The 27,001-nt window shown below is 40.9% G+C and overlaps 2 protein-coding genes across 2 annotated transcripts in view; both read left to right on the top strand.

Moving 5' to 3' along the window:
- Positions 1–5,246: 5,246 nt before the first annotated feature.
- Positions 5,247–10,844, top strand: LOC145765714 (uncharacterized). Its single transcript, XM_082577537.1, has 2 exons — positions 5,247–8,712; positions 8,974–10,844. Exons 1-2 carry the CDS (start codon positions 5,247–5,249, stop codon positions 10,842–10,844), a joined length of 5,337 nt encoding a protein of 1,778 aa, XP_082433663.1.
- Positions 10,845–20,250: 9,406 nt separating this feature from the next.
- LOC145765073 (rho GTPase-activating protein 39-like) overlaps positions 20,251–27,001 on the top strand; it is a 28,153-nt gene continuing 21,402 nt past the window's right edge. Inside the window, exon 1 of the mRNA XM_082576811.1 lies at positions 20,251–20,421. Coding sequence (XP_082432937.1) covers positions 20,408–20,421 — 14 coding nt within the window. The 5' untranslated portion in view covers positions 20,251–20,407. The remainder of the gene's footprint in view (positions 20,422–27,001) is intronic.

Below are 27,001 nucleotides of genomic sequence, written 5' to 3'. Positions count from 1 at the left end.
CGATATGGAAAATTACCAAAATGCCCCGAAGCGGTGCAAGCTTCAAAAATGTTTGTTCAAGAAACATTTCCATTCAATATTTAGAAGTCACTCGCTCACTGGAGTTCAGCGATGCTCTGCTCCGTGTTGGTATATCTCTTGCTCATTGCTCCTTGAGTGATCTTGATCTCATTCAACTTCCTCTGCATCTGAACCTCCTCCTCATCAATCTCCTTGGTCTTCGCTTTCAAGTTCATTTGCTCCTCCTAGCAAAGTTAACATAGAAATCAGTTGTAGGCGAGAGTAGAGTGACAAGGTTCTATATTCATTATTTCATTCGCATGTAAACGACTAATTGCTGCTGAATGCTTAAACATAAAGAACGTAAAGATGATGTTGAAATAATCGATTGAATTGTTTAAGCGATGGGTGATTATATGAAAATACAAACCAGCAAATAAATGCTTACACAATCTAAGTTTATTGAAATTTGTCGCTGGCATCCCTGATCTTGAATGAAGTAACTTGAATCTGCTGATGTTTGGTCTCCATTATGATTTTTATCTGTAGTTTGCCCAACTATATGCAGAGGTAGTTATTAGGTTCACTGTGATGAAGTTGAGTGACTGACACCAATCTGTGCCTTAATTGGTTGTTTTAAGAAACACAGACCTTGAACTGATGAAGATAGGTTAGCTCCAATCTCGTCAAGTGAGAAACAGAGGGTTATTTTCACGACAAAACTTTTGAAACAATTGGACCCACACAAAGTTTATAAATAATTAACATGGTGCAGCACCAAGCATTACATGATGACGTCCAAACTTGGTCCATTGAAGTTTAAAAGCAACTATGTCGAGATTCTTTTGCATGAGTCACATTTCAAAGTTTAGAGCAGGTGGTGGAGAGCCAGGTCAGGGAAGCTTGGTCCAGCTCGGATGCAACCTAGTTCGTACCCTGAACAGTTCGGACCCTCAGTTCGTACCCTAAAAAGATCGAAAGAAAAAATTAAAAAAATCGGAAGTCGCTGATCGCAGTTTCCGCAAACATTTTAAAATTTTCCCCCTGAAAAGATCGAGAGAAAGGTAGCACAAAGCCGAAGTCGCTGATCGCAGTTTCCGCTAACCTTAACCATAGGCTAATCTATGCTCTAACCCTAACCCTCGCTGATCGCAGTTTCCGCAAACATTTTCCGTAGATTCCGCTAACCGCAGTTTCCGCTATCCTTTACCCTAACTCTAACCATAGATTAATCTATGCTCTAACCCTAACTCTCGCTGATCGCAGTTTCCGAAAACCTTTTTCCGCAGTTTCCGCTAACCTTTACCCTAACCCTAACTATAGAGCAATCTTCTATGCTCTAACCCTAACCCTCGCTTATCGCAGTTTCCGCAAACATTTTTCCGCAGTTTCCGCTAACCTTTACCCTAACTATAGAGCAATCTATGCTCTAACCCTCGCTGATCGCAGTTTCCGCAAACATTTTTCAGCAGTTTTGCTAACCGCAGTTTCGGCTAACCCTAACTCTAATCATCGAGTAATCTATGCTCTGCTCTAACCCTCGCTGATCGCAGTTTCCGCAAATATTTTTCCGCAGTTCCGCGGTTTCCGCTAACCCTAACCCTCGAGTTTGTTTGCGGAAACTCCGATCAGCGACTTCGGCTTTGTGCTATTAAACTGCGATCAGCGACTTCGGCTTTTTTTAATTTTTTCTCTCGATCTTTTCAGGGTACGAACTGAGGGTCCGAACTGTTCAGGGTACGAACTAGGTTGCACCCGTCCAGCTCTACTACTATGCATCCCATTTAGTGTTTTATAACTTTGACCCTCAGAAATGTCGCCGTATGGTTGATTGGTAAAACTCTGTGCAATTTTCAAAATGATGTTGATTCAACGTTGCTCCAGATTATGCGGTTGTTTCTCATCTAGACACATAATAGCATGCCTAACTAATGACAGCAACTGACTTGATGGCTACCTGTTTATGTCACAATGTGTGCAAAATAGAACATTATTATTGTTATAAAACATAGCATTGAGTTTATTTATTGAAGAAAATGAACGGCAGTAGATTTATTTATGTAGTCTTTCGTTTAAATATAGGAAGTGGCTACACTTACGGCGCCGTAAATACAGCTGTTCCATGCCTTTTTGTTCAATCTTTACGTCGCTATTACTGCGCACGCACGCTGTTGCTGCATCTGTGTGCTTGCTGGTTGCTGCGTATGTTTTTCTTTCAGTTTCACCTTCTCTTTCTACGTGAAAGACGAAAGAACAAATGAAAAAAAGTGCATAAATTCAACTACTTTTGCCAAGTGAATCTGTGGCGCGTGCGAACTTTGTCTGGCTCGTACTCCCAAGGATATGAGTTCGATTCCAACAAAAGGTGATTTTTTTTTAAACTCAATTCTAACCCGAAGTGACTCAATCGTTAGGCTGCGCATTTTTGTGGCCTTTTAGTTTGTTTTTATTTTTGACCATCACAACGAAAAACAGTACCGTATATGACAAACATAGCAGGGGTCTAGAAAAAGGTAGAAGCGACAAAACGCCGAGGTTATAGCATGCATGATAGCAAAGCAGGACTATCAGTTTGAAATATGGTACGGTCGTAACACCTCAGGCGCGGATCTACCGGGTGGGCCTGATTGGTACAGGCCCACCCAGATTGACAGTGGGCCCGCCCAAAATCAGATTTATGAAAAAAAACATATTAATATTTAACACTAGAACCACTAAGTGGCACTGAATTGTCTGTGCATCACTATTTCACAGCATTTGTGAAAGATATTCGGTAACACTAAGTTTTTGTATGCTGGCCCGCCGTAGCATTATTGGTGAAGGCCCACCAAGATATTTCCTAGGCCCACCCATAAATTACGTTCTGAATCCGCCACTGTAACACCTTATTAAAATTTAAAACAAAGAGAAAAAAAAGCTAGTGAGTTTTTTTTCTTCAACAATTAAAATGAGTAACAAAAAATTTTAAATTTATAAAAATTTTAGGTGTTACGACCGTGCCATATTTTAAACCAGTGGGCACCAGCGCCCCCTGGGGGCGTTTGCAACCATGAAGGGGAGCGCTGGCTATGAAGTGGGCGATTGGGGGGCGCTGAGAGTAAATCGGGGTGCCATTTACAAGAGGATTGCAAAGCATTTTGTTATCATGCAATTATGTTGGCAACGTTGCTTTGCAGTACCTTACAAGTTTGTTGAGGTCATAACGCATGACTTACTTTGAAGCACTGCGATTACGCAAATCCAATCTTTTGAGTGCTTACTACTCCACACCGAAGTAGACTACGATGGCTTTTCAAGGAAAATTGCCTTGCACGATTTTATTCGCTGTTTGAAACTGTTGTGGAATTTCTACAGAGTTGTCACCCTGATCTTGCTAATGGCCTTCTGGTTGTGATAAATGATATCGCCTGCTTGTCAGACATATTTACGGGAGAGGGTGACTATAGTCCTCACGACCTTTGGTCGACTTTGCCTTACATGCGAGAGTGGGAGCTCCCTATATGTTGGGTTTCTCAGCGAAGGCAAGTCGACCCTTGTGTTCTACCAGAAACAACTTAGGTTTGTGGTACCGAAATAGAGCTAAATCCCGAAAGCGGATTAAGCTGTTTCATAACACCCCACTAGTGTCTGAGGGCTGGGTTTGCCCGAGACACGCAAAGGTAGAGTGTCTTGCGTTGTTCTGAACGTCGGGGGTTACCAGTGCGGGGGAGGGTGACTAGTCCTCACACGCTTTAGTCGACGTTGCCTTACATGCAATCTTGAGTGGGAGCTCCCGATGTTTGGTTGCTCAGCAAAGGCAAGTCGACCATTGTGTTTTACCAGAAACAACTTAGGTTTGTGGTACCGAAATAGAGCAAAATCCTGAAAGCGAATTAAGCTGTTTCGTGCCACATATTTTTCAAATTTCATGAATTAAATGTATCCCTTCTGGGTAACGAAGTAAATCTAATCAAAGTGAAATCGGCACTGTCTGGTTTCAGTAATTAGCTCATGTTGTATCAGAGAAATTTAGATAGACGAGACTTTTTCCAAATCTCAAGCTTGCATCAACTTGATACCAGTGACCATAGGCGCCGACTTTTCAAAAAACCTTGGGGGGCGAGAAAGGTGATGACATCATTGTTAGAAACGATTCCCCGCCCATTTAATATTATTGTTGTATCTCTGCTCCATTCTATTTTCATGCTTGAGTGACCCGGCCATGCATTAACAATTTTTGCTAGTTGATCTTTCTTTTTACGTTTTGGCATGGACTGGAGTGGTCATTGTTTTATAAATCTGGAGAACTGGAGATTTGGAGTGACTAGGGAATATGTAAGAATTCGGTAAGCAACTGTTTGTTTCGTTTTATTATTGTCGTTTTCAATACACCATTTCTTCTAATAAGTAAGGCCTGCACTTTATCCAGTCTAGGCAAAAAACGTTCTAGACATCATTTATAAAACATACCTTTGCTTGGTGCAAGGTTATGCCTGTCTAGTTAACTCTAGCTAGTTGTGTAATTTGTTTGTTATCCTAGGGTAGTCTTTTCAGGTCTGCCAAGGATTCATTTATGGTATGTGCCTTTGTATAGCTCACTCTAGCTAGTTGTGTAATTTGTTTGTTATCCTAGGGTAGTCTTTTCAGGTCTGCCAAGGATTCATTTATGGTATGTGCCTTTGTCTAGCTCACTTTAGCTAGTTGTGTAATTTGTTTTGTTATCCTAGGGTAGTCTTTTCAGGTCTGCCAAGGATTAACTTTTTGGTTTGTGCCTTTGAGCCTGCCATGCTGTAAAGTTTCTTTGAACTTTGTAACTAGTTGTTTTGTTATCCTAGGGTAGTCTTTTCAGGTCTGCCTAGGATTCATTTTTTTGGTGTGTGCCTTTGAGCCTGCCATGCTGTAAAGTTTCTTTGAACTTTGTAACTAGTTGTTTGTTATCCTAGGGTAGTCTTTTCAGGTCTGCCAAGGATTCATTTTTTGGTTTGTGCCTTTGAGCCCGCCACGTTGTAAACTTGGTTTAAATTTTGTAAATAGATCTTCACTTTGGGCAGTCTTGTCAGGTCTGCCAAAGATTGAAGCTTCTAAGCCTGTACTCTGTCAGGCCATTGTTCTAGTCAGGTAGAACTGGTTACCGTTAAACCCTGTAATTTTAGTAGGTTGCTTACTGACATTCTCCGTAACATCGTGAAGGTCAATTGTCACCTCACCAAAGGTAAGTACCATACAGATTTTGTTTTTTGTAGCTTGTATATTGCTGTGTGTTAATTATGGCTCGTAAAAAGCCCAAGCAAACTCCAAGACGGAGTAAGCCAAATGGTTATGCTAGTGGCTCAACAGAGCAGCATGAGGCCGCCTCTAATATTAGTGGTCAACATGACAGTAGCGAAGAGCTGCCAGGTCTTGTTGTGTTAGAACAAGAGCTGGTTGAAATCGAGCTTGGCATAACTTCCATCGACATGGAGCTATGCTCAAGTGATGATTTCCTGAGCTCTTCTGAAGTTTTGGAGGTAAAGAAAAGATGCCTTGAACTTCAAAGGAAGCTCTCCCTTAAACGTTTAGATTTACTCAAATGCAAACCACAGCAATCAGGCTCAATAGAATCTAGGATGAACCGTATGGGGGAAAGCATTTATGGTTTGCTTGAAGCATGCTCTACCCTCATTCGAAGCTGTCGAGAGCAATCCAAGCGAGTGTCACATCAAACATCATCGGTAGTTATGGATGCAGGCAGTGACACAGGCAAAGCTGCTGAGTCTAGCAGTCACGTGACACCCCGTGAGAGTGGTGTAAAGATACCACCTGTAAAAGCAGAACAGGGTATCCTTCAGGGCAGCAGTAGTGCTAGTAATATTCTTAATCCTTACACATCTCCCTTTCGCACTGAAGCTAATAATAGTAGTGAATTTCCCATCGTCGTGCCTCAACCCCAGCTCAGTGCAGGGTTTCAAAATGTTCATGGTCCTCGGTTGTCGCTGGAGAAGTTTGACGGCAATGTGTTAAAGTTCTTTAACTTTAAAAGGCGTTTTGAACGATACATTGAGTCAAACTATCTAAGCTTTGAAGATCGCATCGCCTTTTTGGAGGACAATTGTGTAGGCCAGGCCTTGGAAGTAATTTCTGGCCTGAGTTGCTTGCAAAATAGTGAAAGAGCATATGGAATGGCATGGGATAGATTGAGAAAAAGGTTTGGCAACCCTGGAAAACTCATGGCCAAAGTGAAGGAAGATTTGCTGCAAGGACCCCCTATTTCAGAGTGGGATGCGCCGGGCCTCACAAAGCTTTGCGACAAGATGTATAAGTGTGAAGTCAGTTTCGATGGCTGGGGTAAGTCCCATCTTTTAAACAGTGATGAGGTGCTTCAACGGCTGTTCCTGCGACTTCCTTATAAGTTAAAGGAGCAGTTTGTTAATGTTAATCACTTGGGATCGGACTGTGCCACGTTTGGCGATTTAAGAGTCTTGGTCGAGGATGCAGCCTCTCGAGCCGACAGCCAATATGGCCATCTTATGCAACCAGGCAAAGATGTTAAGAGAGCTCTACAACCAACGATGGCTCGATCTAATCCGCAAGGTGGCTACAAGCGTGCTTCGGTTTGCACAACCCAAGAGCAGATTTCCCAATCTGCTAACCATAAGCAAGAGTCCTGTTGTTTGTGTGCAGAGTCGCATGCCCTATGGAAGTGTGAGATGTTTAAACAAAAGCCTGTTGCAGAAAGAAGAACCCTGGTGCAAAAGCATAGACTGTGTTTTTGTTGCTTGAGAGCAGGCCACAGAGTGGTTGATTGCAGATTTAAGAAATCTTGTGCAACGTGTGGATCGAGGCATAATTCACTTCTGCATGTAAACCGTGTGGAAGAGGAAAGCCCCTCTGCTCTGAAGAAGGGCATCTCAGCAACAACGTCCGCAACTGTGCCAGCAACATCTGGGACAACAATTTTTAAGGTTTTGCCAGTTAAGGTATGGGCTGGGGACCCCTCCAACTATACCTATACTTATGCTTTTATCGATGAAGGTTCTAGCGTCAGTCTATGCTCCTCAAGCCTCGTATCTCGCTTAGGGGTTGCTGCGACAAAAAGCAATGTGGAGTTGCTGACCACCAATGCTGTCTCCTTTCATGACAAGAAAATTGATTTTTTGGCTGTGCAGGGAATGGAAGAGCAGGCTGTGTTTTCCGTTGCAGATGCTCTGGTGATGGACCAGATTGTGGATGTCAGCCACAGTATTCCCACCGAAGCACTTAGTAGTGCATATAGTCATTTGGAGGACTTAAAGTTCCCTGAACTAAAAGATAGGAAGGTTGAGTTGTTATTGGGCAGCGATCTTCACCAGGCTTATCTTTTGCAGGAAGTTCGTACTGGCGCACCAGGAGAACCATGTGGACTGCACACTCTTCTGGGTTGGACCATTTATGGGAAAGATGGTGGCGATAGGCAACTCAACTCACCAGTAATGGTAAACTTTCTTAGCGTAAAGGAGTCTTGCGATAGAATGTTAAATGTATTGTTGCAGGATTTTAATGACATCGATGAGCCACAGGCCCCCTGTCCTTCAATTGAGGATAAACGTGCGCTGCAGATCATGCAGGACACGGTGAAGAAGGTGGATGGACACTATTCTGTAGGGCTGTTGTGGAAGGATGAAGACCCGGACTTGTGCAATAATCGCTCTATGGCACTCAAGCGCCTAGAGGGAATGAAGCGCCGATTTATTACTGACCCGGTGTTATTCAATAAGTATCGTGATAAAATGCAGGAATATGTTAAATGTGGCTATGCTGTGCCACTTGAAACTGGTGTGGTAGACACACCAGGGAAGACGTGCTATGTGCCCCATCACTGCACGACCAATGCGGCCAAGTTTAGAGTCGTTTTCGACTGCAGCGCGAAGTTTAAAGGCGTGTCATTAAATGACAAGCTGCTTCATGGCCCAGATCTCACCAATAACCTTGTAGGAACATTGTTTCGCTTCAGGCAACATCCGATCGCTGTTGTGGGCGATATTAAGGCCATGTTTTCCCAAGTACGTGTAGACGAAGGAGACAGGGATGCCTTTCGATTCTTATGGTATCCGGACGATGATCTCAAGCGGGAACCTGTCGACTACCGTATGCAAACTCATGTGTTTGGAGCAAAGTCGTCGCCATGCTGTGCTGCCTTCGCACTTCGGATGACTGCCAAAGACAATGAAGCAGGTGCTGATCAAAACACTGTTAACACAGTTTTAAAAAATGTTTATGTTGACGATATTTGTCATTCATGTGAATCGCCGGATCAGGCTATCGAACTAATACAACAACTGCGTGAACTATTACAAAGTGGCGGCTTCCATTTAACTAAATTCCTGTCTAACAGTGCAGAGGTCTTGAGTTCTGTGTTGCAGGAAGACTTGGCGTCGAAGGTCGATTTGCCTCAGTGCCAGCTTCCAACGCAGAAAACCCTTGGTGTTGTGTGGAATGCTGCGAGCGATTGCATGGAGGTGAGGGTGAGTATCCAACAAAAGCCTAACACCCGGAGAGGCGTTCTCTCCATGATTTCGCAAACATACGACCCACTAGGTCTAATACAACCCTTCATTTTACCTGCTAGGCAACTCCTGCAGCAGGCATGTGACGCTCAACTTGATTGGGATGAACCCCTTAATGGCCTTGGGCCAGTAAACATTAATTGGGAAGCTTGGTTAAAGGCCCTTCCAGAGCTTGAATGTGTTTCCATCGCTAGAAGCCTGACTCTTTTTGGTAAATGTGCTATCCGCTTTGAATTGCATGGTTTTTGTGATGCCAGTACCAGTGGCTATGGGGTCGTGTTTTATGTTAAAGTGTTTTATGATGATTCTGTAGTAATTTGTAATTTTCTATTTGGCAAGGCTCGAGTGGCTCCATTAAAGCCTGTTAGCGTACCTCGCCTGGAGCTCACTGCTGCTGTGCTCGCTGCCAAAGTCTGCAATTTTATCCTGACGGAGTGTGATTTTAAATTCAATTGTGTTGTCTTATGGACAGACTCAACTGTTGTGCTGCGTTACATTAATAATACTTCGACTCGTTTCCACACCTTTGTGGCTAATAGGCTGAGCACTATTCACATGCTTACCAGTGTCAATCAATGGCATTATGTACCGACTACTTTAAACCCCGCTGACCTCGCGTCTCGGGGAGTTTGGCCTGATAAAGTTAATACCGCTAAGCTTTGGTTTAATGGTCCTAAGTTTTTGCATGATGTCACGAGCAATTGGCCAAACCAGCCCGACTTTGTTGGCGGAATTTCGTCAGACGATCCAGAGGTTAAAAGCATTGAACATTGCTCAGCTCAGCAACACGCGATTACGGACTCAGACTCTCTCTGTCGGTTGTTTACCCGCTACTCGCATTTCCACGATCTGCAAAGAACGGTTGCATGGTTGCTTCGCTTCAAATTGTACCTGAAAAGGAAATGCCGAGATGACTCCTTGACTGTTAAGACAGATTCGCTCAGTGTCGAGGAGATGGACGAAGCTGAACTTGCCATTGTCACAGCCGCCCAGCATCAAGCATACCCGACGGTGTTCGCAGTTCTCCATAACCACCCAGGATTTGACGCCCCGGTGGAACTCGTGTCCGACCTGCAGTTGAAGAAGCATGTGGCTTTGAAGGAGCTACAGTCCCTAAACCCCTATGTTGTTAACGAAACGTTAAGAGTTGGTGGGCGATTGCAACAATCTTCTCTGTCAAGCGGAAGAAGGCATCCGATCATTCTCCCATATCAGCACCCAATCACCGATCTAGTGATCATGAGGTATCACGAACGAGAAGGACACATGGGATGCTCACAAGTCCTTACCGCCATTGCTTCCCGTTATTGGATTGTCAAAGGGCGATCAGCTGTCAAAAGGGTCTTGCATTCCTGTATGAACTGTCGTTTTTGGAAAGCTACCGCCGGAAAACAGCAGATGGGCAACTTACCTGCTCCACGCGTAAACAAATCCATTCCTTTTCAAGCTGCTGGCACTGACCTTCTTGGTCCATTGATGGTAAAGAGCGGCCGCAGCAGTGTTAAGCGATATGTTTGTATTTTTAATTGTTTGGCGACCCGTGCTGTGCACTTTGAGGTCGTGCAATCCCTGGAGGCAAGTGCATTCATTCAAGCCTACCGAAGATTCTGCAGCCGTAGAAACGTTTGTCCTACTGATCTGTACAGTGACAACGGAGGAAACTTTGTTGCTGCAGACCGCGAACTTCGGCAAGGACTCAAGAACCTCCATCAAAAGAAAGTCACCGATGCCTTACTTCGGCATGAAACGAACTGGCACTTCAACCCTCCGCGTGCTTCACATCAAGGCGGCTTCTACGAAATATTTTTTCGTTTATTAAGAAAATTGATGCGGTCGCTGGTAGGAAACGCTACGTTGGATGAGTTCGACCTTCTAACGCTGGTAGCAGAGATTGAAAGAATTTTAAACGATCGTCCCATCACTTCGCTCCCATCGTCACCAGATGATCTGCAAGCCCTGACTCCAAGTATGATACTCACCGGATCAGCTTGTGACACCCTACCGCCAGATGTTTTTATGAAGGCTGACGGTTATCGACGCTCTTGGAGAAAGACCCAATACCTCACAAACAAGTTTTGGGAACAATGGCTGTTGCAATATCTCCCTCTGTTGCAGCCCCGACAAAAGTGGTTTGGCACATCTCCAAGCTTGAAACCAGGCGATTTGGTACTGGTAACGGACGAGGCAACTAAACGTGGGCACTGGCTCAAGGCTATTGTAAAGGAAGTTATGCCGGACACTAATAAACTTGTCAGACGCGTGCGAGTAAAGGTTGCTGACGGTACAGAGTTTGTTCGCGACATCAGAAAGATCTGCCTGCTAGAGGGCAGTATGGACTTTTAAAATGACAATTTTGTTTTCTAGGCTGGCTGGTTGGCACGATTGCACAACTGACATTGCTCATACTGCTTAGGTTTCATATTTGAATTGTATTGCGTGTTTGTGTTTATTTTACTATTATTATTCTTGTGCTCCTCACTACCGCAGCTAGCGCGGCGTCGTCGATGCATTTGCATCCAGCAGTTCTGCCATAACTGTGTTATTGACTCCCATTAATAGTGTTGTTTCTATTTGCATCCTGCAGTTATTTACACTGTAGCAGTCTAGCTCTGTTTTTGGTCTGACTATTTCACACACCTGTCTCACTACTAATGCTTTTGCTATGTGCGATATTATTTTTCGTGTTTTGTCAATTCATTGCTTAATTATCACGACTCGACTTAACAGTCGCGTGTTTTTTCTGGTAGCCTACTTTTGCTCTGACGTTAATGTCACTTGCGCTGGTCATAGCATTGTGCAGTATTAGGTTGTATGTGTGCTTTTGTTTATGCCATATCCCCACTTCTGCCACTGGTACCATGTATGCTATCATTTGTTTTTCGTGTATCCGTTTATGCTGACTTCCAGTTGTCGGTAGACTTATGTTTTTGTGCTTAATTTTAGCAATCGCTAAGCATGTTGGTCAAAAGGGTTTTTTAACTCCTCTTGGGCGTGTCTTCGATGTCCTTCTGTAGGCTACTGTTATGCATGTTCTATTAAGTTTGTGTGTAATGCAAGCCAGCCTTTGTGTTGCAATTGTGATCCTTGCTAACCGCGAATATTTTTGATTCTGGTCGATATTTGCATAATTCATGTTCATTGTCGTTTATTTGGCCACCTTGTGGCAATTAGTTGGTTTGTATTTTGCTTCGTTGTAATCGTTTTACAGTGGTAAAACCCTCATTTGTTAAACTCTGGTTTTGGGGGTGGGTATGTTAGAAACGATTCCCCGCCCATTTAATATTATTGTTGTATCTCTGCTCCATTCTATTTTCATGCTTGAGTGACCCGGCCATGCATTAACAATTTTTGCTAGTTGATCTTTCTTTTTACGTTTTGGCATGGACTGGAGTGGTCATTGTTTTATAAATCTGGAGAACTGGAGATTTGGAGTGACTAGGGAATATGTAAGAATTCGGTAAGCAACTGTTTGTTTCGTTTTATTATTGTCGTTTTCAATACACCATTTCTTCTAATAAGTAAGGCCTGCACTTTATCCAGTCTAGGCAAAAAACGTTCTAGACAATCATAACCATAACGCTATTTTACTCAATTAAAATAGTCTTTGATTAAGCTTAGTGTCTTGCTTATATTGACACCTAGGTCGCAAACTGAATTTATTGGAACCGCTGCTTGAAACGATTAGTTTTACGCATGCAGTACGCCTAGTCGAAAAAAATTGATATTGTTAGCTCATAATTGGAACAGTTGGAAAACAAGCCGATTCCTTTCCTTTTCGTGCGAGTGAATAACAACGACCGAGACAGTGAAGTTATCGAAATAAAACCCAAAAAGTCATGATCTCAAGCAGAGTGGAAACACGCTTTCAGTTTTATTAGCTTCGTTTTGCTCGTTTTGTTAATTACTTACCTTCAAAGCGTAAACAACGGCGAAGTGTTTTCTCTTCTGTTTTTTTATCGAACGTCTTTATATCGAATACCGTATATGCTCGAGTATAGGTCGAGATGTTCACAAGTGATTTTCACCTCAAAAAGACAGGTTCAATTTATACACAGGACAAGCTCGGCAGTTTTCAAAACGAACACATTTTTGCTGCGGCAAAATCATTGCCGACGTAGATTACGGAGTGTGTAATGGCGTCGGTCGAACTAAAAGTTTTTGAATGCGTTCATTTGTAGTGATTCAAACTTAATTTTCAAATTTAATGATTTCTTATCAATTCTAAACTTTATGCACTTGTTGAGCAATATGCAAAGCTCACGAGACAAAACAGCGGAAAGAGCTGTTTTAAGAGATCAATTTTTTAATTTTTACGTGTAGGATATAATTGTTCTTATTACGTAACATTCCATGATCGTTGAAGTTGATGTAAAACCTTAACGGCCGCATAAAACAGTGATGTCAGGTTAGTTAGGTGATAATAGCGGTAAGAGACGTCGCTAATGCAAGCAATATCTGCGACCAAGACCATTAAACACTTTTTCTTTTATCGGTTTTCAATCTACCGGTAATTGTCACACATTGCGAACAAAACAATGCGCTCTGTTGAATCATAATTGATCTCACAGCGGGAAGACCTCGTAGAAAATAGCGCGTCTAATTTAGCTGGTTTACTTAATATTGCAGTAAATACTTACGTGCCTATTCCAGCAGTGTAAGTTACTCTACCAGCTATTTTGAAATTTCCATAAATGATACCGTATGAGAAAGCTATGCGATCAACTGCTGTTTTGCGGGCAAGAGGAGCAACGTAGGCTATTTTTCGCTTTCGGCATTCTTTAAGTCCGTTTAAATGATCAAAATCTCTTTCGCAAAGTGTTTTATCTTTGAAACACCACTTGTAATAACCATTTTTGTTGCCCCTCAACCATGAATTTACGGGGGGCACCGCCCCCCGGCCCCCCCGGAAGTCGGCGCGTATGCCAGTGACAAAGGCATATCTGATGTTGATGTAGAGACGTACAGCAATCATCTTCAAGAAGTACACAAAGACATGGGAGTTCGATTCCAGGATGTATTCCATTTAGAAATCCCTGACTGGATAATCGACCCATTCTGTAATATTTCTGAACATGGAATTCTTGAGAAGGAACTGATAACACTGCAAAGCGATTTTGCACTCAAAGTTCAATATCTCGCATCAATTGTTATGGTTGCAGATTGCAGAACCAAATCAAAGAGAAATACCCTCACGTGTGGAATCGGGTCAAAGTTTTTATCATAGCCTTTCTCAGCCTATACATACTTGGTGGAGCGTGCTTGCAGTGCCATGACAATGCTTCTGGATAACAAAAGAAACCGTCTTGACATACTTAGATAGAGGGAGACTTAAGATTGTTCCTATCCAAACTGGAACCCGATATCAAGAGGCTGATGGCATTTCACCCATAGGCGCCGACTCCGGAGGGGCGGCGCCTCCCCGTGAATTTAGCTCGGGGTGGCTGCCCCCCCGCAAATTATTTAAAAAAAAATCCTAAAGCAAATGTTTCTAAGTTCAAATTTGCGTTAGTTTGACCTTCATTTCGGATCGATCTCAATTAAAAGATCTACTTGTTGCAACAAGAGCGCTGCTCCTAAGATAACAAAAGAAGCAGAAGTACGGTAGCTGATAAACGCCAGCGTGGTGCCGTTGAAGCATTGTAGCAGTGATTGAAATACGTTTTTCTTGATTTCTTCCGCTTTGTTTTTTCTTGGGAGTGTCAACAACGAGGTGCAGTTTGCTCAGTTTAGTATCTACGCCTATTAAGAGCTAAAGTTCAAAGTGACTAGCATATCATTCGAAGTAGCCTATCACAGGCCTCGAAATTCGTTTTTGTTGACGGCAGACAAACGTGTCCGGTCTGAGCAGCTATCTCGGCGGACAAATTAAGTCGCACGGCGGACACACCAGTTTTAGCCGTCGATCGTCATGCCTAATCACTTTATCTTGATAATAATTCTTCGCCATTTCAGAACTATAACTACGGTTTTAGAAGGCTTTTTAAAATATCATTAAAGTCACTCTGAAACATAGGCGTAGCCAGGGGGGGGCTTAAGGGGCCATGGCCCCCCCCAATTTTCAAAGTTTGGATTCCGAAGTTGAGCTCTTTGTTTACAATATAATAAAATTTGTAGAAATTTATAACATTTTCCAAGACATCTGGCTATTAACACCCCAAGGACTTGTTTTAGACACACAGAAAGACACCAATAAATTTTGCAAATTGTAAATCGGGCAAAATATACTCGATTTACGTTTCTTTTAACCAATTTGTGGAAGCAATTTTAGAATGGCTTACTCTGTTGGGTTTTTGTGTAGCTGAGTTTTTGGTGTTCTCTAATTTTAGCCGTAGATTTTGCCGTTCGTGTGTAAGAGCTACCTTTAATAAGTTAATAGCTGTTTATCTGCTAATAAATTTCATACAAATATTACCCTGAAAACGTTTCCAGAAAGCGCTATAATCCCTTATTTAAGTTTAATTTTGCAAAAAATTTCCGGGGAAGCATGCCCCCGGACTCCCATAAAATATGCGTGCCTTCGGCACGCTCTAACCCCAACCAGTTTCATTGCTTCCCCTTGCTCAATGCTCAAGCCACCAGGATACGCCACTGCACATCAGGTGGCGATGTCATAAATCAAACACTTTGTCGTTCTCTTCAATTCATCAAATATTTGGCCCCCCCAAATTTTTTTCCTGGCTACGCCACTGCTCTGAAAGGCTTTCATCTGACCAACGACTTGCGCTTGAAGAGTCAAAGCGCCGTTTAGCTGGTCAATATGTCATATAACTGATTAACTTCCCCCTCGTGTGGCTTATTGCGTCACAATACTCTGGGCAGGAGTCGGAAAATTTCTACACTAACGCTATTATTTTCTGCTGTACAAAGTTTCACAGGCTTTTTTCTTTAAGTTTATTTTTGCGTGCCATGTGAGCGAAAGTGAATTTTTCATGGGTCTTTTCTTTCTTACTGTAATACCAAAACTTAACAAATTTTGTTGCATCTTGCTGTAATAGCCTACTCGTATATATAATCTAATTTAGTAACCAAACTTGCTGTATCATTATTACTCGGAGATCAAAGCCAGATATTGTGACGTAAAACTTGAACTAAATTGCGCGTGAGTAGTATAGAAGTAGGTCTACCTGTACTCCTATCGATTCTTAGCGAAAAATTCACCTTTGTTACGCTGATTCAATGTCATCAATCCTTGAAGCAACGTAAAAATCGGAAGTTTTCCTCCTTGAATGGAAGCTAAGGGATACAGTATTTACATTTTCTAGATGCGCGCTAGAATGCGCTGGAAAATATATTATTGCAATAATTGTTTGTGCTATGCAATGACCATTTGTATCGCTAGATCCTGTGTTGTTTCTCGGCGGACAAATATGACCGATCCAGATGATACTTGCCGCGGACATCACATGCTGTGACGGCGGATATGTCCGCCGTGAATTTCGAGGCCTGAGCCTACACTATAAAGCTTGGCGAAATACAATGGCAGATAGACGCAAACAAACATCAACATTTTGAATGTAAGCAATCAGTCGGCTAGAAAGTTTGCCCCCCGGCAATTTTCAAAACCCGGCGCCTATGATTGCACCAACCTCATCTGTCTCATTAGAGTTGGACTTGAAGTTGTAATGAATGGAAAACAACTTTGGTTGTACTTTTTTTTGTTGATGGGGCGTTTGATACTCTGTTCATTGTCCAGGGGGGCGCTATTAAAAAAAAAGTTTGGGAAACACTATTTTAAACTGATTGTCCTTCTGCTTTGCTATCAGTGTTGTTCAGGATCCGGATTTTTGGAGTCTGATCTTGCCGGATTTGAAGAAATTTTTCGGATCCGGATTGGATTGGATTCAATTTTTTTCAAGAAGGATCCGGAGCCGGATTATCCGAATCCGAATTTGTTTAACTTTGTTTAGTTACGTTTTAATAAATTGAATGAAATAAATTCCATGTAGTTGCTGTTCTACGTTTCAGGCAAGCTAGCCTCCTTAGATCTGGCAGCACTAGTCTGATACCGATGTACCTGTACGGGACTCGCACTCTCGCAGTCTGTCGCAGTCAAAGCAGCAGAGGCAAACCGGCAACTAAGCAAAGGCAGGCACGCCACGCTAAGAGGTTGATGAAAGTAGCCTACCTCGGTACTAGAAAGTGCTGGCCGGTGCCCAGCAGAAGCTAAAAAGTTTGCCATAGTAGATCTCCTGTTTCTGTGCAGTATACTATTATGCTTTTGATAGCTTTTGACTTGACATTTTAGATTTTATTCACATTATCAACTGTTAATGCTTTACTTGTACTCAACTCTTTGTTTAGGTCTGAGGAAGAATAGTTTTCTGAACGACTTACATTTCTGTATGGTTCATGGAAGTGAGCATGTGGTGACAATTTATTATACACTGATCTTATAATGACATAGGCTAGCCTAATTTGTATCATTTTATTCAAAAACAGTAGTTTTCTTTGTTTTGTTATTGTCGTTTATTGTTGTGTTTCAGATTGATTAGGGTAGGCTGAGTGCTACTTTAATATCAGTATAAATTCATTATGCTGCAATTGAGACAAGGATGGTAGGGACAGGGTAAGAAAAAAATGTTAGTGTATCATACCGGTATGTCTGCTTAAGTATAATGCTAGTTTTCGGATATTCGGATCTGGATTGGATATTGCTTTTCCTATTATCTTTGGATCAGGATTGGATTCGGATATTTCTAAAAAATTTCGGATTGGATTGGATTATCAAATTTCAATATCCGCACAACACTATTTGCTGTCATGCACGCCAACAGGGTTGCCATATTGGCGTTTTTCCTGCCAAATTCCACAAATTTGGCGTTTTTTGAAAGCGTTTGGCAGGAGAAAATTACGTTTGGCAGTTTGGCATTTTTTTGGCATTTTTTATTTTTGTGTCTGGCATTTTTTTTGTAATTATTACGGTACCGGTGCAACTCACCACTACAGTTTTTTCAAAAACTTTTATTAATGAAAGTCAATCAAAAAACTTTAATTTATGGACTGGAAACTTTGAATTCTTAATTTATTGAAATGGAAGCTCCAAACCAGAGGCCACTGGCCAGTCGGTAACGACTAGAACATCACACAACTAAGGCAAAAGAGCCACGCAGCTGGAGTCCTGTCTGTCATGAGTTACCAAGGGGGGTGGGGGAGACTTGTATACCTGGGACTGGTATATAAGCCCCCCACCCCCCTTGGTAACTCATGACAAAGACAGGACTCAATGGACATGGCTATTTTGCCTTAGTTGTGTGATGTTCTAGTCGTTACCTGGCCAGTCACACCAGTCACCAACCAAAGTTGGAGTTGGACTGGGCAGCTGGAGAGATGCGGTTTTGACATTTATTTTCTTGCCAATAGTAAGTGTTAACAGGGTATGGTTAATGATGCGCAGTCGCACCGTTTGAGTTGAAAGTATAGCTTAGGCCAGAGGTCTTGTAGAAATTTGAACCGGAACGTATTTGGCCTACCGGTATGCTGTACTGTGTATGAATGGCTGGCTGGGCTGAACACGTTGACATACAGGTAGGCTATAAACCTATACGGGAGGGTACTGTCTCAAAGAGAACACGGTCACTGTGCAGCCTACCAAGAATTTTGTTGACTTGAGCTGCTGAATTGGTACCGGAAGTTCTTCACCAGTACCGTACATGCAGTCTATTACGTATATATGGCATGTGAAAATGAAATGCGTTTTTTTTGGCAGTGGCTATTTGACCGGCGCCGGTCTTTAAATCTGAAACACTATTTGACCGTCATTACGTCATTGTCCAGTCACTTTTTTTCTTTTTCTCTTTCAAAGCAAAAGATGAGAAGCGCGCATATAAGTTCTGAATCCAACCATTTTATTCAACTCGTCATGTGGCGCGTGTGGATCGTCGCCGCTTCCTATTCTAGAGGGATTGAGTTCGATACTACCCAGAAGCGTTCTTCTTTTTTAACTAAATTTTGACCCAAAGTGCATTTTGTTGAGAGCAAAAATGTATTGCTTCGTTCGGCAAACACGGTCACATCAATCAATCATTTTATTTTTCGTCATTAACGCGTCCGGGACGAAAAAGATACTAACTACAAAAATCGATACATATAGACCTCCCAGCACGTTAATGAACGGGAAGACGTGGCAAAACCTTGAAAAGTTTAAAACGTGCCTGAATTGAAAAATTATGTAGGCTATATACCGTATCAGTAGTTAGCACGGCCACAATCGGAAAATTACCCAGAGAAATTCTCAAATTCCAGCAAATTAAAAAAACTCTAACTTTATTACTCACATTTGAAAAGACATAAAAAATAATTAAAAACTGACTAAAAAATGCACTTCGTGTCAAAATTTAGTTAAAAAAAAATAAATAAAGAAAAAGAACGCTTCCGGGTAGTACCGAACTCAGTCCCTTTAGAGTCGGAGGCGGCGACGTATCGCATGCGCCACGTTACGAGTTGAGTGAGATGGTTGGATTTAGAACTTATATGCGCTTCTCGTCTTTTGCTTTGAAAGAGAAAAAGAAAAAAGTGACTGCATAGTGACGTCATGACCGGTCAAATAGTGTTTCAGATTGAAAGACCGGCGCCGGTCAAATAGCCACTGCCTTTTTTTTTATCAGATTATAATCAAAATCTAATATTGTAGTCTGTCCACCCCCCCCTCCCCCCCCCTAGTTACGCCACTGTAGATCACCTTCAGTTAAGCTTATTCAAACAGAATATTTGCGATGCAAAAGTTTCAGACAGCTGTTTGATATTATGAATGCATGTGAAAACCCATCGGATGCCAGAATAGCTCCACATCCACTTGTAAAAACATGCACTACAAGGCCAATTGGTCTTTATCACCTTCCTCTGATTGCGCTTGGTTAATGCTTGATAGCTTCAACTATGTGGCTGCGTACAACCTTTGAAAGTTTGTTATAATTTAGCTTGATACATGCAGTTTGTGTTTCATTATTCATACTAAGTGGTCTATCAAGTTAAATTAAGACAATATACCATCAGACAGAGCTATCATCATTAGTCGTTATCTCCGCCTGCGGCAGAAATCACAGAGCTATATGTAGCACCAAATAGTATGGTGTATGACCTTTCTGATTAACAGGACAAGTGACTATTAACACTAACAGTTTGGCATTTTTTTTGGCAGTATTTTTTAAAACCCTGAAAAATTTGGCAGTTTTTGGCGGTTTTTATGAAACATTTGGCAGGCAAAGCTATTTTGGATCTGGCAACCCTGCGCCATAACGTCTGCGTTTTGTCGCTTCTACGTTTTTCTAGACCTCTGCTATGTTTGTCATATAGGCTACTGTTTTTTCGTTGTGATGGTCCAACCAAACTATAAACAAACTAAACTGAACAGCCACAAAAATGCGCAGCCTAATGATTGAGTCACTTCGGGTTAGAATTGAGTTTAAAAAAAATCACCTTTTGTTGGAATCGAACTCTTATCTATGAGAGTAAGAGCCAGACAAAGATCACACACGCCTCTAATTCACGCCTCTAATGCAAAAACAGTTGAATTTAGAACTTATGCACTTTTTTTCCAACAACAGCGCGCATGAGCAGTAAAAGCGACGTAAAGATTAGAAAAAAGGCATGGAACGGCTGTATTTACGGCGCCGTAAATGTAGCCACTTCCTTAAATATAACGACTAAAAAAAGGTTTTTATCATTCCTGAGAACAACATAATTAACTTTCTTCCTAAGATAATAAAAAAAAGATTGTAAATATTTTTTCAGGAGATGGTTTATACACCAAACAAATTGTTTAACTCGCTTGAACAGAACTAGTTTCTCATGTACTGGTCTTGAACAGTTGAAGTGATTATTTGCAACAACTTTACTCAATTTGCTTCTAAATATCGAAAGTTGTTTTTATGTTTCGTCTTGCTGGCGAGTAGTGCTGCAACATCGACATGACTGCTGAGAAGTAAGTAGAGGTTTTAGTTTCTTCTCTTATTTTATATGCAGCATACTAATATTAATACAGTAGACTGTAGCTATGTCGACAGTTCGCCTTTATCATTATCAACAACTTTTTCTATTTTTATTTGTTTATAACAGTGGTTCTCAACCGGTGGGCCATGGCTCACTAGTGGGCCATGAAAAGATTTTGAGGTGGGCCACAGACCCATTTAAAAATTTGCCAGAGTTAGTGAAAAATTTAATTTCATTTAAAGTGTTACTATAGTTAATTTTACACTTGTCATTGTGTGTTTTGTCTGGTTGTTTTGATTGTAGCAACAGTGCTTCTGTAATTTGCTGCAGAATGGTAATTTCCATTCTAATTATTGAAACAATAATTTAGGGACGTGATGTAATCAATGCCGTCTGTTGCATAATATACGAACGTTGATTTTAAGCAACCACAACAAGTACAACAATATGGTTCTGATAGGGAACCACTTGGCTCCGTGAAGAGAAATTTTTAACTTAAAGGGAGGAATAATCGTGTTGAAAGGAATTGGGAAGAAATGTAAATCAAATGTAAATTTATCTAAATAATCTATTGAAATCGTTAATTTATTTATGACTGAGCGCAGAGTTGCCAGATTTTTTCACAAAAAGTAGCAAAAAAGTAGCAAAATGGATTTGAAAGTAGCCCAATTTCTGCACGATGCTTTTCTTTCAAGGAAAATTTCCTTTTTGTATGTTGCATAATTTTCCAACATGTCCCAATTGTAAGATATTGCATAGTAGCCAGAGGTGGGCACCCGCTACTTTTAAAGTAGCGCGCTACCCGCTACCGCTACTTGGGCCAAAGTAGCGCACGCTACCGCTACCCGCTACCAATTTACAAAAGTAGCGCGCTACCCGCTACCGATACTCGGGTCAAAGTAGCGCGCGCTATCGCTACTTCTTCCGCTACTTTTGTCTAAAATGACACTAGGAAACATTCAAGTCCCTAGTGACACAAAAATGACCTTGAAAACGAATGTTATCATTCGTTTATGCTGTCATTTTAACGTCGTTATAGAAAACACATTCTAAGGGAAATTTATTGTTACGCAACTTTCAAAAACACGAGCATTTCAAAATGAGAGTCACCAAGTCCTGCCCACTTTTTTGGACCCCAAGTCCAGCACATCACTAAGTCCAGCACATCTTTTCCAACAGAGAAAAGTCTCTCCACCGCAGCACTGGAAGGAATGGGGGTGTTGTATTTAATGAACAGATGTTTTAACTCGGTATTCGAAAAGCTCAAGGACTTGCTCTTGTCCGAAAAAAAGGCGTCCACAATTGCTGCTTGCTTCTGCACCGACGTTTCACGGGATGGCGCAAACACTCCAAAAAATACATCCTCGGAGTCATGACTGATGTTGGTGTCACTCTTCTCGGTATCAACCTGGCTTGATGTCTCCTGCAACAGTCGAATTACATCTGTCTTGACTTTTTCTCGCAGTGCGTCAGCATCATCCGTGGAAACGTAGTGCAGAAATTGTAGCCACGACGTCTTGAAGGAGAGATGAAGACATGATGCCATAACGCATTTCATGTTGTTGAAGCACTTGTTGAATCGTTTCTTCACCCCTTCAAGGACTTTCACTTTCAACTCCTCACAGATCACAAGATCACTGATCTCGGTCAACTTCTTCCCGCAAATTGTGATAGTTGGAAGCAAGACTCCGTAATATGCCTTGGACTCGCCCTGGAGAATGTCTAAAGCCTAGCAGATAGGCTTCATCACACGGAGATATTCGCCGAAAAAGTTGACGTCAGCTAGGAAAGACCGAAACTTTGCAACCAAGCCGATTATATAGCTGCTTGACCACGCCAGTATTGCAAAAAAAACAAGCAATTTTTTAAATTTAATTTAAAAAGTAGCGGGTAGCGGGAGTGCGACTGAGCAAAAGTAGCGCCTCTACCGCTACTTTGGAAAAAAATAGCGCCGCTACTGCAGCCGCTACTCTAACTAAAAAGTAGCGCCGCTACCGCTACTTTTACCAAAAAAGTAGCGCCGCTAGTAGCGCCGCTACAAAAGTAGCGCGCTACTGCCCACCTCTGATAGTAGCCTATACGGTATCAGTTCCTACTGTACAATTAAACTTTATAACCTTAAATTACCTAAACAGAAAAAAGATTATATTTACAGTCAGTAATCGGGAAGATCACAAGAACTATCAAATACCAGAGCAGAAATATATGCAAAATAATGCTTACACCAACAATAAAGATTAACGAGAAGAGTTTAGCGCTGGGTAGCGCTAACCAGAGGAAAACTGGTCACAAAATTAGTTTTAACGTCACTCTATTAGCTTTATTGGGAGCTGGTATACAAGTCCCCCCCCCCTTGGTAACTCATGACAAAGACAGGACTTGACCAAACATATAGGGTGAAACTACTTTACCTTTGCTTTACTGTTCACACACTTCAATCCACATGTTTTGGTCAATTCTTCTTTGTGATGAGTTACCAGGGGGACTTTTATACCAGCTCCCTTTATTGTGCTACCATTGTTGCTGACTTAAAATATTATGAGACTGTCACAGCTAGCCTACATTAGGCTAATAAGATTTGCTACATTACTACCCACTACACCTGTACACCTCTAGTCTTTGTCTAATTAAACAATACATATCTTGTCTAAAGTTTACTAATTCAAACTTAAACCCAACTCTTAACTACAAAAAATAAGTCTATCACAAAATTCACTCTCTAAGTCTAACAATAGCAAGTAGGCTACTTACAAAAAACCCTGGGAAACTTCTGCATTTTAAAAAATGTTTAGAACCGGATAAAGGCTACAATACTCGGCCAACTGGGTAACTCAGCAAGTCGCCCATTGGCTAGGAACACTACAGGTGGTCACGTGGACGTGGTCATTTTTACCAAAAAAAGAGAAAAGAGAAAAACGTAAAAACGCTCGAAAGTGAGAGACGTGATGCAAGTCGATTATTCTGTGATTCTTTCCACTTTCATCTTTGTTAAGCATTTGGAAGTAAAAAGTAGCCCAAAAAGTCGCAAATGTCAAAAAATCGCAAACCTTCAAATTCAAGTCGCAAAGCGAATTAAAAGTAGCCCAATTCGCGATAAGTAGCCCAATCTGGCAACTCTAACTGAGCGCATAGTTTGTAATTTAGATCAACGTCGAATTTTTACAAATAACAGACCACTTTGTGATTAAAATCAAGTCATAGCCAAACTGAAAGCGGCAGCTTGAAATTTGTGCAGATCTGTTTTTAGTTTTTTTTTGTGAATTATTGTGTGGACAAATTGACAATAGTTGTGTCTTTCAAAGAAGGAATACGGCATTAATGTTGAGAACCACTGTAACTACAAGTTGGTCAATTCAGGGGCACGCATCTCATTGATGCACGGTATAATCTGTTTTGGAACATTTTCTGCCGTTTTTTTTTGTTTTTAAATCTATTTTGCAGTTTTTTTCTTGCATAAACAAGTAATGGGGCATAAGAATTTTTGTGCAGTAAAAATGGGCCACGAAAGAAAACAGCTGGAGAACCACTGGTGTATAATGAGGCCTTCCTTGTTTTCTACAACACTCCACTTGCAACTCCAGCGCTGGTTTCATGATTAACAATAGAAGTTAATCGAATGTAATCTCAGAAACACTGAAACAATAATCGTTTCATTTGCATGGCAGTATGGGTATAAAAAAGTAAACACAAAAAACACCTAAATGATCCCCTAAAACACCTAAACAAATTCTCTAAATAAACAGAAGTAGTGGCTAGATTTTCAAGAAATCACTGAATCGGTCGTCTCTGAATTGGGATTTCTCTGAAACAGGTCATTTTGCCAAAAATCTAAGTTATATGGGTCATTCTATTATAATACAGTCACACTGTGTAACCCATCCTCTCAGAATCTCTTCATTTTTTAATATGTTAGAGCTACTGGGAAAAGATGAAGATTGGCATTGACGCTGTCAAAATCCATCAAGCGGTTTTCAAGATATCGACAGTTACATTTTTGCCACTAGGGGCGCTGTTTTCGCATCACAAAAACAAATATGGCTTATAATTCTTATTTTATAAGATATCATACAGAAATAATGAAAATATGTATTCTTATAGTTTTTGGGGCAAGGAATTCAAATATGTTATTACATTTGTGAAAAAAGCAAAGGGAAACACTTTATTTTATTGAACAAAAGTTTTGGGGTGCTTCATTTCAATGCCCCATATCTCAAATCTGCAAAAAGATTTTTTCCCCCAACCAATGCTAAACTGTCAAGAAAAGCTACCTGCTTCATGTGCATAAGTATGATAAATACGTTTTGTTTCAAACTTCTGCAATTGACAAAAATGTTTTATTGCTATATTCACAATGTTTTCAATCAATAGACTTGAAGTATAATACATGATCACATTTTATTCTATTTGAATTAAGGCACTAATGATGCTCTACAGTAGCAGAGCGAAATGCATATGCCATAAATAGGGCTCTACTGATTCTCCATGCACTTTTAATATAAAATACATGATCACACAGCATATGCAATATGCATTATGATGTCAATCATAGTAAATGTTCTGGAATAACAAGATATCCAGGCTATCTGTTTTATGTGTAAAAGTAAGATAAAAGTAATTTGTTGCAAAATTTTGCAATTGTCATGAAAAAAAACAAAACATTTTATGGATACTTCAAAATACACTTCTACACAGTACACACTAGTTAGTGATGCTATCTATGATTTGATATGTAGATTGAATGTAGAGCATACACAAAACTGCAATATATCGGGATTAAAAAGTGCCAGTGATAAGTCAAGGAGAAACCAAAATAATGAGTGCAAGATTTCGCAGGGTTGATCGGTTTAAACTGGGGCGGTTTAAACTGCCCGGTTAAAACCTGGTTTAAACCGGGCAGTTTTGACCACTTATTACTGGTCAAAACCCCTTTAGTGTATGAATCAAGTTGCTTTTCAATTGAATTAAAAATATGGGTCCACGTCTTTTAGGCGCTGACAGTTAGGCGCTGGTCTAATAGGCGCGCATACTGTGGCGTCTGGATATTTAGGTGTGGAGCACTGTGGCGCCCGGTCATTTAAGTGCTATTCCGAGTGAAGTCTGTAGATTGTATCAGCTTGGCAAGGAGGGGCGTCGGGCAATGCTTTTCACACAAAATATTATATTGAACAGGAAAATATATTGTTTTGTTAATGCGTGTGCGTTGTTGGTCATGGCTTCAGTGAGTGAAGTTGCTTAAACCGGCAATGCTTTTTCACACAAAATGTTATTTTTTTGAATGCTTTTTCCGAAACCGGTAATGCTTTTTCACACAAAACGTTATGTTATAATTTTAAGCAAAAAGTTTACGTAATTTAGCCTACAGTCTTTTTGATCGAGAAATTCCAAAGTAAGGGGTTGCCTAGTCAGTTTTGACTGCCAATTCCAACGAGTGAAAGAAAAAAAATCCACTGCGTCCCCATCTTTAAGAAGTCCTCATCTGATAACTGCACCGCCAAAATATTTTTTTTTAATTAGCCAAAAAAGGACAGGCAAAGACTATGGATCTGCCATCATTTACATTTTTTTGCTTGAAATAGGCTACCTTTTAATCTTGGACGTAGGGATACTTCCTTGGTCATCATGGCCAAATCTCAAGGCGTGTGTATACGTCCGTGGTCGCGAAAGAGTTAACTAAAAATGAACTCAATAATGTTCGGAAGCTTGAATAATTTATTGATAAAGCTTTCACCAACGCAAACTTGGACTAACAACAAATAAAACAATAATAAATCAATAAAACAACAATATATTTTTCTGTTCAATATAACATTTTGTGTGAAAAGCATTGCCGGTTTAAGCAGCTTCACTCACGGAAGCCATGATATAATTTTCTGCAAGCTGCCAAGCTGATACAATCTACAGACTTTACTAGGAATAGCACTTAAATGACTGGGCGCCACAGTGCTCCGCACCTAAATATCCAGACGCCACAGTGTGCGCGCCTATTAGACCAGCGCCTAAAAGACTTGCTCCCAAAAATATTACCCTCCATGTTTAGTAATGATGTTCAACTATATTTTGTTTTGATCAACAATAACCTAAATGCTGCATTTGGAACAAGAAATATTCAATTTCTCTGTTTATTTTTGATATTTCAATCAGTTGGTATTTCAATTATTGATATTTCAATTGCGTGGTTATTTTAATTATCGAGAAAATTCAAATTTAAAAAATAAGTTTCTGATGAACCAAAAAATGCTTGATAGAACGATCAACCATTTGCACAGCCAACTGAAGTACAAGAATTTATTCCAACATTTTTTTTTTTATGAAAAACATTTACCATCAATTTTGCCATAAAATTTGCGCAACATTTGCCCTCCCGTTGCGTAGCACATAAGACGTAGCATGACATGTAATTAAGGTAGTAGTCTTAACGCTGTTTGATGTCTTGTTTTTGGCGGTGCTGAAACAAGAGAAAAATCCAAGATAAATATAATCTTTCGTACGAATTTTACAGGCAGCCATCTGTGACTGCCTGACAGGTCGGTATTGGCGGCCATTAATGAAAGTTCAAGCCTCCATGGCCGCCA

The sequence above is a fragment of the Aplidium turbinatum genome, chromosome 2, assembly GCF_918807975.1.
Source record: "Aplidium turbinatum chromosome 2, kaAplTurb1.1, whole genome shotgun sequence".
Lineage (NCBI taxonomy): Eukaryota > Metazoa > Chordata > Ascidiacea > Aplousobranchia > Polyclinidae > Aplidium > Aplidium turbinatum.
Note: the sequence above shows the minus strand (reverse complement) of the source record. Positions and strands in the feature narration are given on the sequence as shown.

What these genes read in the sequence shown, in the direction of transcription:
- LOC145765714 (XM_082577537.1), top strand. Translation starts at nt 5,247, where the DNA reads ATGGCTCGTAAAAAGCCCAAGCAAACTCCAAGACGGAGTAAGCCAAAT. An exon ending in TAGAAGCCTGACTCTTTTTG is followed by an intron (nt 8,713 to 8,973) that starts GTAAATGTGCTA and finishes TCTTATGGACAG; the next exon opens with ACTCAACTGTTGTGCTGCGT.